The 11,634-nt window shown below is 34.7% G+C and overlaps 2 protein-coding genes across 2 annotated transcripts in view; one reads left to right on the top strand and one right to left on the bottom strand.

The window, feature by feature from the left end:
* Positions 1-3,132, top strand: part of LOC119677208 (prominin-like protein) — an 8,455-nt gene extending 5,323 nt beyond the window's left edge. The window contains exon 13 of the mRNA XM_038088482.1: positions 3,112-3,132. Within this exon, the coding sequence (XP_037944410.1) occupies positions 3,112-3,132 (21 nt within the window). The remainder of the gene's footprint in view (positions 1-3,111) is intronic.
* On the bottom strand, positions 3,105-4,455 carry LOC119672944 (oxysterol-binding protein-related protein 11-like). Its single transcript, XM_038084125.1, has 4 exons — positions 4,392-4,455; positions 3,934-4,129; positions 3,483-3,879; positions 3,105-3,426 (listed from the first exon to the last, which is right to left on the bottom strand). The coding sequence occupies exons 1-4, from the start codon at positions 4,416-4,418 to the stop codon at positions 3,243-3,245; spliced, it is 804 nt and encodes a 267-aa protein (XP_037940053.1). The 5' UTR covers positions 4,419-4,455; the 3' UTR covers positions 3,105-3,242.
* Positions 4,456-11,634: the final 7,179 nt, after the last annotated feature.

Here is an 11,634-nt window from a genome sequence, read left to right on the forward strand (position 1 = left end):
AAAATTAACGATAGAATCATAAAGGATTCAAATCCTCAAATCGAAGAAATTAAAAGTAGAAAGGAAAATCAGAAACTAAGCTAATAAATAGTATAGACACTAAGAAAATGCGGTGAAAAAGTGGCGGTCTGGATCGAAAATCAGAAGAGCATGACTTAAAACGCCAACATAAAAGAGAACCTCATCGAAATAATGTGAAAGCGGTCCCGAGGGAGAACAAGTCTCGCCGAAGTGGGGGTATATCAGTTCGTATATTAAATATTAATGTTAGGGAATCGGGCTCACAATTCTGAAGACGTTTCGGCTGACGATGCATAAAGCATTTCACCTTCTCACAACCAAAAAAAAAAAATCATTCTTAATAGCTTATATGTATAAGTTTGAATATATATACATATAATATATTTACTAAATAAAATTTCGCGTATTAAATTTGTATACCTGCAGGATGAGATTTCTTAATCCAAAAGCAAAATTGACTTCAGTTTCATACCCTGTAGTTCTGTTAATATTAAAAATAAATTCCCTTTTCCATACGCATACACATACTCATGAACTATACGTTCAAGATGCCCAATATTGAAGCAAAGTCAATATGGGAGGAGATTCCTTGGTTTAAGTAACAAAATCTCCATACTATAAGGATTCAAAATAGAAAAACCTTACAACATATGAGTACCTTCTGATAAGTGCTATATAGCGACAGAGTACACTTATCTACTTTTCTGTTTCTCATCTGATCCACAGCTACTACAAAAGTCACTAAAAAGAGCTGATCCACAGCTACTACAAAAGTCACTAAAAAGTGCCCTTAATCGATCGATATTTCTTCTGAAGGGCAATCTTCCGTCAGTACAGTGATTGTATTGGACAGTTAGTAGATGTATACGCTCAGAGTCAGTAGTAGTCTGTAATTTAAAATATTCTCTACATCACTGTACTGACGGAAGATTGTTTCTTGAGAATAAATACTTATCGATTAAGGGCTCTTTCTAGTGTCTAGTGTCGTAACTGTAGATCAGACGAGAAAAAGTGTAGTACTGTTTTTAACTGGATGTACACGGACATTAGCATACATATACTTAAGCAAGTATACGTTCAGAGTCATCAGTAGTCCGTAATTTAAAATATTCTGTACGTATAGCATAACCAATTTAATAGATATTTAACGAAAACTCAAATCTAATGTGATTAATGTAATTGGAAGCCGTGTACTACTTTTGAACAATTCGTCGTCCCTATACTTGCCAGAAATATACAGAAGCTCATTTATAATCGCCCTACCGTTCATAAATCCTTTGCCCATTCGACCCTAATAAAAATGTGAGTAGACAACTTAAGATGAAGTAGAGATATTATAACACAATTATTAATATTGAGTGGGATGGCCGAATCATAATGTATGAAAAACCTTTATTACAACTCAGGTGTAACAAATTACTATGAGCTGTCAGTATTATCTAGTTATTGAGCCCGAAAATAAGTTGACAGCTTATGAATAAGAATAAAAATCGCTACGGTTAAAGGCTTTAAAAATACTGCACTTCGTGTACTTACTCGAAGGGATATTCCAATAAATTGACTGTAAAGTTGTCGCGTTGTAACTGAAATAGAATTCATTAATCACTTTCTATGTCTTAAACCAATAGTACAGACGAAGCGATCTCAATGCCAAAGAGAGTTTCTTCACTGGCCTATCCGATATTAACAAAATATACTCGACGGATCTATTCAATTTTGGAGTAAATTTCGAGTACCAAAAGGTTCAACAAGGATAGTACTAGTAGATGAAAACGATTAATGTAGTTTGCGCCCATGCAGATTTGACAGCATTACAAGGTGCATTAGATTTCTCCCAATGTTTACAGTTACCTAACCTAGCTACATCGGATTCTAGTCACTACAATAACCATAGTTTTCCTAACTTTGAATTAAGCGTTTTATATTAACCGTTTTAGGTAATATGGGACAACACACTAGTCTTGCATTATGACAACTTGTTAAGAAAACATATCAATTATAGAACAGCAATACGTATCCCAAATTAAAAATAACTTTAAAGAGTTGAGCCTGGGAAAGTATGAAGCCAAAGCACTAGAGCGAATATGATGAGAAATTGTCATGAAAGCTTTGATCCACCGATAAATATGATACTATGAAAGACATTAATTATCCTAACTTTTATACTATCTGGTCTGCAGCACTGGAAGAATATATTATATTGCATATACATAAGGTATCTTCATATCAGTTTTCGATACTCATTACATCTATAGTAACACTAAATCTGTCGATATACTACATATGTCTCTAAGCTTTATTTTATATAAGATAACACCCTCTTATAACACTAACGTTCTAAAATTCGGCCCCTGCGCTTATTTTCATTAACGGCATAATCATGCGATATTATTTGATCGCCAGATTGCTACGAAACGGGACATAAATTTGTTTGACTGGAAAAGTTTCTTGGGCCTTCGTTGCTCTCAACTTTATGAACGAAGTTTGTTCAGTTTTACTTTGGCTATGGAAAGAAACGCACGTTTACGTCTTTTATTTTTTTATTTTGGTTGTTATGTCTTCAGTATGGTGATCAAGTCCAAAACATGATATGGTTGTGGTAACCCGCCGGCATCTATCGATCAGATAACATTAAACGAGTTGCGCATCGGTATACATGGGTTAGAATGGATGTAGATAAAGACTGTGATTGTTAAGGAGTAAGGTTTGATTTTTGAAGTCAACCTGGGTTAAGGCAGAGAGACCAAGCCACTTCAATGGTTCCAGTCTGGAACATAAAACTGACCGGTTTCAGAACGTTTTCTGAGTGTCAACAGATTAAGTTGAATTTTATCTCTTAAGTTCTTTATCTTACTTTTTAACACCAACCTTCAGTCGATTTGTTCTTCTTACATATTAATAAGAAGAGATGTATAAGTAATACATCTCTTCGAAATTCACTAAAAATGAAAACTAAAACTCCTCTTTTAAAAATAAATAAGATATGTATAATCCTTTCCTTATGAATCCAAAAGTAGTCATCATTATTAACTAGGAAATATTTTTTATTTTGCGAGTAATTATAAATTTTACAAAAAATTTCATTTTTAGTTTGGAAAGGACACAACATGAATTTATTTACAGTACGATTTGGGTTATTAAATTATTAAAATTGGAATTTTTTAAAAATACTTAGTAGAGTTGCTAACTAAAATTAAAATAAAACAATTGAGTTTTTAGAATTAAGCAACGGAGCCCTCAATTTCTGTGCTGTGGATTTCTTGGTGGCGTTGTAACAGACTCAAGCATTGATGCAAGCATTGTGTGCTGGCTGTAGAAATGGCTTTTAGCATGAGAAGATCAGGATCAGTTGGAGAGAACGCTTCACAATCAATATTTTCTATTGCACGCGCCAAATTGGCATTGCTATAAATTTAATTTATTTCATTAATTATAAGGGACACTTTAACTTGCTTACTTACCACTGTTCTGTTAGATAAAGCGCTTGTCTTGCTGACACCATTGCATCTGAAGCTGCTAGTAATTCTCTTGGTGGTAAGGTAGATGCAATACTTATGTCCATAGCTTGTGTATGACTTTCAACTACTGCACGTAAACCATCTACCCATTCCTGACGTGCACGCGCATCTGATGCACGCAACTTTAATGTATCACCGGAAGCACAACCAATTGAAAATGTTTTCGAATCTTCATCGCTCGGATAAACAACAGCACCGCCTAAATGCACCTGACCGCGTGGCGCACCGGCTAATACATGAGGTGATGGCGCGACATCTTCATTAGATGAAGACGAATCACATAAATAATAGCTGAGTGTGCCTGTTTTCGGATCAACGGTGAACCAACGATACTGCCAACCTACAAAGCAGAATGTAGTGCGACTTTTTACATAAACAGACTAATTTTATTTACCTTTAACAACATTTGTGTATTTACTTAGTTGTCCATTTAGTTGATGTCGTACGCTTTGGTTTAGCACCCTGTTCAGATTAGCCTCCATTGTGTCGAGTCTCTCGCCGAACTCCTGTATTTTGCTCCGCTCCTTTGTTGTGCTGTTGTTAACGATAGCAGTCGAATGTAGCTTTTGCCGTGATTTGTTTTTGCGGTGCTGTAAAGTAGATTTTATTTTTCGCAGAATGTTTGCGAGTTAATTTTATATGTAATGCCCTAATATTTGTTACTTTTTTTGTATGTTAATTATATTGTTAATAATATAATGTAATTGACGCAAAATCACTAAACAAAAGTTCGTAGAAATAAATATTCAACACAGCGACTATTCACAATAAGCAAAATCAGCTGATATTAGAAAACAGTGTTGCAGAGTTGTAATTTTAGTGTATTAAATTTATTGTACTTAGCGTACATACCATTTTAAACATTCGTTTCGAATCCATTGTTCCACCACAAATTCAACTAAATATAATTGAAAATCTTTATGTTATTAAATTACATACAACAGAAAACTTTTTTTTAACTTCGTGATTGCATTGTTTTAAATTCTATTAATGGAAATGAAGAAATTTTAAAACCAGTGCATTATGTGTTTTGTAACTAAAATGTTATGCAATTTGAAAAAATGTCAAATATTGTTTAAAATATAAATTCTTTGAAGGATATTTCAGAGAGCTGAAGTTGTGTTTCAATTTTTTCTGTGCTGGAAAAAATTTTATTAAAAATTAAATTTAAATTTTTTTGACAGAAGTTTCAAATTTCCTACTCTATTAATTCACAGAAAAGATATTAAATACTTTTGACAATTAAGTTTACGAGCTCCCTAAGAACTCAAGAACAACTCAAGATTTTAAGGGCCCTCCCAAGTGGGAGGTACAATTGGATATTTACTTTATTGGAACAACAGTTAGAGAAGAACTAGTGACACCATGTCTGAAAAGGTTAATGAAGTAGATATATCAGAGCCCCCTGATATCCCTCTACAGGCTAATTGTGAAATCTCAACTGAAATGGTCAATATCAGTGTGAAGGAACTCTTTGAACTTAAAAAATTCAATGAAATTCTACAAGCCAACTATATCAAACTTAGGCAGCAATTTCAAATGCTCCAGGACCGGTATTCTGATTTGGAAAAACAATTGAAGCTAAAAAACCCAGTAGCTACTGGTAATCAATTAAATAATAATAAAAGGAAGAAAGTTTCACCGCCTTCTCCAGTTAGCTCCCCCCATGACTCCGCTGGCTCTAATGAGGAAGAAATGGAGATAGAAATTTCTGTTGCGGAGCCTGACCGTTTTAAGATTGAAGATACTGAAATTGATTTCCCGAAATATAATCCAAAAGTCAAATCGACCAAACAGGTGAAATCAGTTGTAAAGAAAAGACTTCCTAAAACAGCACCAAATTCAACAGCAGTCAAGTCAATTTCAACAGGAAATTCTCAATTCCCAACTCCTGAGCGGATCTCTACGCCTGAAAACATCCATACTAATGGTATTGTTTCTGACAATATAACGAATCGAAATCTTTTACAACCTGTAACCTCAAATAAGAAAGTAGGCAAAGTTGTACCTATTGTACTCCGTCGAACCAACACGTGGAACTCTTTAGTCAAGCAATTTTTAACAAGAAACATTAATTTTAGCGAGGCAAAGAAGGTCCGTTTGGGCATACAAATAACTCCTGCCACCATAGATGACCATCGCAAGATAACAAGATATCTAAATGAGATTAGTGAGCCATTTCACACCCACTTTCTTCCTGACGAAAAACACCTCAATATAATAATTAGAGGTTTAGAGGGTCAGAGTATAGATGATATTAAAGAAGATCTTGCAGGCCAAGGATTTAGTATCTTTGAATGCCATTTTTTGAAAACTAGACAAGCTGCCAGCAATTTAGTTAAAATCAGACTGCCAGCTGACCAGAAGAACATATATAATGTTTCCAGTATTTGTCATTTAAAGGTGATTATTGAAGCCCAGCGCCCTCTAAAAGGTCCCCCACAATGTCATAACTGTCAGCAGTTCGGGCATGTCGCTACTAACTGTAGAGCCACACCAAAGTGTGTTAAGTGTGAGGGCTCACACCATCACCAACAATGTACAAAACCACGCGATGTTGCCCCGATTTGTTCGAACTGTGGTGGTGGCCACCCAGCCAACTATAGAGGATGCCCTTGCGCTCCGCAAATGCTGAAGAAAAAGAATGTCTCCACACCAATTTCTACGGCCAGTTCTAAAGTGCAGCCTTCAATTTCTTATGCCGATGCTTTGAAGAAGGGAAGTACAGCTGAGCAAGTTTCGTCCAATTCCCACTTGCTAACCTCCCACATGGAGAAGCTTTTAAATAATATGCAGATACAACTTAGTACAATGATGAAAACTATGATGGAGTCCTTGTTACAAAGTTTAGTGCCAACCCTAGCTTCTTAATGAGTTTGTCATCATATCGACTTAAAATTGTGACGTGGAATGCCAATTCCATTATTAACAAGAAACATGAGGTCATCCAATTACTGCATGATTTTGAAATTGACATTATGTTGATCCAAGAAACATTTCTGAAACCTGCTATTCATTTTAAAATTCCCAATTATGTTGTTTACAGATCAGACAGAAACTCAAGAAGAGGTGGTGGCACAGCCATCGTGATTAAATATGGCATTAAACATTATGCTACAATTTGCAACCAACAATCGCTCGAAACAACATCTGTACTGGTTGAAAGCCAACTTGGTAATATAAATTTTGTGTCAGCATACAGGCCACCGAGTTTGCAAATTCTCCCTAATGAACTTGAGGTTATCCTCAACAACGAGACACCTACTTTCTTAGCGGGCGATTTAAATGCATATCATAGCAGCTGGGGTGACAGAAATTCAAACAGAGCTGGCAGGGATATTGATGGGCTCGCCACTGAACACTTATGGCAGATTCATGCGCCAGGTGAACCGACACATTATGGCAGAATCACAGGCCACGTCATTGACTTCGGAATTTCAAATAACTTAGAATCGAATGTGCACGTAGAGGTCCTTGATGAACTGGACTCGGATCACAAACCAGTTCTTTTTATTCTTGAAAATTGTCCAGCAATCAACATGAATCTCACGTACATAACCACTAACTGGGACTCATTTAAGAATCAGGTTGATATTTCAAATATAAATAATTGGCCAGTAACTTCTGAGGATCTTGATGACTGTATCCAAAAACTCACTCTCAAGATTAAGGAGGCATTGGATAATAGCTCCACCACCAGGACCAGAAAACCAAGTAACTACTTTTATCTGCCGCATTACATCAAACAAATCATTAGACAAAGGAATGCGATTCGAAAATTTGCTCAAATAACTGGAGATCCTATGAGAAGAAGAGAAGCCAATCGTCTCTCTAATGTAATCAGGAAAAAAATTGGCAAATATAATAATGACAAATGGTGCGAATTTCTTTCAGGAATTGATACAGGTAATAAAACCTTCTGGGCTTTGAACAAGTATTTTAGGCTTAAACGTAAACCGGTAGTGCCGCCTATTTATGTAGCTACCGGCATGGCTTTCTCAGACATAGCCAAAGCTGAGGCCTTTGCAGATTCTTTGGAGCTGCAATTTCAGCCCAATACTGATAGTGACTATAATTCTCTGGTAGAAGAAAATATTGCCGAAGAGGCTGCTAATCTTAGGAACCTGATGTCAGATGAAAGCATCTCACAGTGTTCCAGAGATGAGATTAAATGTATTATTTCGAGTCTAAAGACCAGATCGGCACCCGGATATGATAATATCAGTAACAAATGCCTACGTAATCTTCCAGAAGATGCAATCCAATGCATTGTTAACATCATCAATTGCATGCTTAGGCTTGGCGAATTTCCAAAGGCCTGGAAGTTGGCCTCAGTCGTAGTGTTTCCTAAACCGGACAAGAATCCTTCATTTCCGCAGAACTGGCGTCCTATCAGTCTGCTCCCAACTATTGGGAAATTGGCAGAACGAGTAATCCTGACTAGGCTTAAAACAGCGGTAAATGCCCTAAATATACTTCCTGACGAACAATTCGGGTTTAGGGATAATCTCTCCACGGAACTACAACTAGCCAGAACTGCGCAGCTGATACAAACCGCTCTAAGTAAACGGGAGTCAACCGGGATGATTATATTTGACATAGCCAAAGCTTTTGACAAGGTCTGGCATGATGGTCTAATAGTCAAACTAGCCCGTTTTGGCATCCCTAGTGGTTTGACTAAAATCATTGGTAGCTTCCTGCAAGAAAGGTCCTTCCGTACTAAAATTAATAGCACTCTTTCGTCCGCCCGATCAATTGTAGCAGGTGTACCTCAAGGGTCGCCTTTGTCTCCCACATTGTTTAATGTATACACGGCAGACATCCCCACCTTAAGTCCCACATCAATGGCGCTTTACGCAGACGACACATGCTTGATCTACTCGGATCGGGATGCCATAAATGTAAGCAACACGTTACAGGGAAATATAGACCTTATGGTGGAATATTTCCAAAAATGGAAGATTAAAATTAATAATGACAAAACCAAGGCTATATTTATAACTCGAAAAAGAAGACAGCATCCTCCAAGAGTGAGCGTTTGCGACACGGAGATACGGTGGGAGGATAACATAAAATATCTGGGGGTCACTTTTGACAAACGGTTCAATTGGCTTAAAAATTTGAAATACAAACGGAATAGCTGCTCTAAGATTCTACATTTATTAAAGCCGCTATTTAATAATTATCACTTCAACTTTAAAAACAGAAAGTTACTTTATACGCAAGTAATTAGACCTGCACTTCTGTACGGATGTGTTACATATAGCAAAGCCTCAAATACCACCTTAAAGCAATTACAGATAGCTCAAAACCTGGCCTTAAGAAAACTGTTTAAGATTCCATGGTACATTAGATCAACGGACATACATAGAGATCTTAGGATTGACTCAGTGAAAAAATATATCAGAGACAGAGCTTTAAAATTATTCACTAAAGTTGATACGCTACTTAACCCTGCCATAACAATCCTCAAGTCCACTTCTGGACTCTCAGGAAGATATGCTGATTTAAGGTCCGTCATCAATTAAAAGACAAATAAATGATATGATTTTTTAGCCTAGTTAAAGCCTAGTGTGGGGTAGTGATAAACCCCCCAGCCATTATAGAGTAAAAGTGCGTAATAGCACTAACTCAAGAAGAAGAAGAAGAAGAAGAAAAAAAATATGTTTTTAATTATTTAAATTTCTTTTCTTAATTTATGTTTAACTAAATTATATATATATATATATATAGTTTTGTTCTATGCACGCGTAATTTTAAAATAAAACACAAACATTAACATTGGTTCGAAATTTTTCTTTATTGTTAATTTTAGTTCTTTTTGTAACTAACAATTTTCAGTATTTTAATAAATTTTTAACTTTAAACAATTTTTAGATAATGCGGTTATTTTTTGTTTTTTAAAAATATACTAACTTTTATTTCGAAAGTTTTTTTTTTGTGTATCTCTACACGTGTTTCGGCAAATTCGCTTTTGCCTTCATCAGGAGAATTCCTAATATTAAAACATCTAGCAATCTTACAAACTATTTATACCATAAACATGTTATTTTTAATACTAACATTAATATTAATCTTAATTTTAATAAATCTTAAGGTTATTGTCCTTGGGGGTGACAGGTAAGAAATGGTGGCGGGGGTTGGTCTGGTGTTGTTTTTATTTTACACATTCGAAAAATGCGAAGTATACAAAATAGAGTATGGCTCCTGCAACAAAATATACATCGGACAAACCAAAAGACCCTTATCAGTAAGACTTGAAGAACACCTGAAGGAAGCAAGAGAAGCACCAAAGAAAATGAACCCCCACATAAAATCAAATGTCGCCAGACATATAGTAAAGGAAAATCACCACATCAACAGGGATAACGCCCAAATAATCAAAAATGTAAAGGATAGCTGGAAATTAGAAACGGCAGAAAGCGTCGAAATACACAAACATCATACTACAACTTTACTCAACGGCGACAAAGGCAACGTGTCATCGTGCCTTTTTAGATACATCCCAAAAAACCGACAACCCGTCGACCTAACTACCTGTATGTAAAATAAAAACAACACCAGACCAACCCCCGCCACCATTTCTTACCTGTCACCCGCAAGGACAATAACCTTAAGATTTATTAAAATTAAGATTAATATTAAGTGTAGTATTAAAAATAACATGTTTATGGTATAAATAGATTATAAGATTGCTAGATGTTTTAATATTAGGAATTCTCCTGATGAAGGCAAAAGCGAATTTGCCGAAACACGTGTAGAGATACACAAAAAAAAAAAACTTTCGAAATAAAAGTTAGTATATTTTTAAAAAACAAAAAATAACCGCATTTAAACATTTTCGAAGTAACGACTCAAAAATTAAAACAAAAAATAAATTTTTAGATATTTCATAATTTTTTAACTTTAAACAATTTTTAGATATTTCATAAATACAAGAATTATTTCCAAGACCACTGATGAAGGGTATTTGGCAATACTCGAAACAGCTGTATGGTCAGCCAAAAATTCAATTAATTAAAATAATTTAAAAAAATAAATTTTTGTTGTTGTTTCACTTCTGTTCGAAAACCTCTTTATGTAAATATAACAAGTTTCTATTAAAACTATAATAGTCACTTTCGTCTGGAAAATTTGACGTTAAATTACAACTTATTCACAAAAATATGGTTCTCGCCAATAAATATTGGTTCTCGCCCGTGCGACTAGTGGAGTAACATTAGCATGACTTTCTCAGCATTACGTTCCTAGATTAGGTTCTATACATAAAGAAAAACAAATCATGCAACAAATAATGCCTCTACGAATAGAAATATTTTTGGAAATTAACAATTAAAAATAAAAATATAATTATTAATTTAATTCAATTATTCTACAGCTGGTTTATGATTTCGTTCTAATATATAAATACAGCAAGTAAATTGTTAATAACAAAACCCAGCAAAAATATCGAACAAAAAAGTTCAAGTACGGGCTTTGGATCAGTTGGTTAAGGTGCGCTTGATTCTGAGCTTTCACATTTGGAGGACCGAGTTTCGATTCTGGTACTTGCAGTTTCAAAAATAATTATTTACGAATAAGTAAATAGAATTCTTTCCAAGACCAATGAAGATGGGTATTTGGCAATACTCGAAACAGCTGTATGGTGAGCCATAAATTCAATTAATTAAAATAATATAAAAAATAAAATTTTTGTTGTTGTATTCCACTACTGTTCGAAAAACCTCTTTATGAAATATAATAAGTTTCTATTAAAATATAATAGTCACTTTCGTCTGGAAAATTTGACGTTAAATTACAACTTATATTCACAAAATATTGGTCTCGCCCGTGCGACTACTGGAGTAACATTAGCATGACTTTCTCAGCATTACGTTCCTAGATTAGGTTCTATACCTAAGAAAGAACGAATCATGCAACAAATAATGCCTCTACAAAAAGAATAGTATTGAAATTTAACAATTAAAAATATAAAAAAAAATATATTTAATTAATTAATTTAATTATTCTACAGCTGGTTTATGATTTCGTTCTAATATAAACACAGCAAGTAAAATTGTTAATAAGAATTTTCATAGTAATAGTAGCAAAACTC

This window comes from Teleopsis dalmanni, chromosome 1 (genome assembly GCF_002237135.1).
Source record: "Teleopsis dalmanni isolate 2A chromosome 1, ASM223713v2, whole genome shotgun sequence".
Taxonomy (NCBI): Eukaryota; Metazoa; Arthropoda; class Insecta; order Diptera; family Diopsidae; genus Teleopsis; species Teleopsis dalmanni.

Bases quoted from the DNA above. Each gene is read 5' to 3' on its own strand.
- LOC119672944 (XM_038084125.1), bottom strand. From the start codon at position 4,418: ATGGATTCGAAACGAATGTTTAAAATG. The intron at 4,130-4,391 runs GTATGTACGCTA...TCTACTTTACAG, and splicing joins CGAAACGAATGTTTAAAATG to CACCGCAAAAACAAATCACG. The intron at 3,880-3,933 runs GTAAATAAAATT...TCTGCTTTGTAG, and splicing joins ATACACAAATGTTGTTAAAG to GTTGGCAGTATCGTTGGTTC.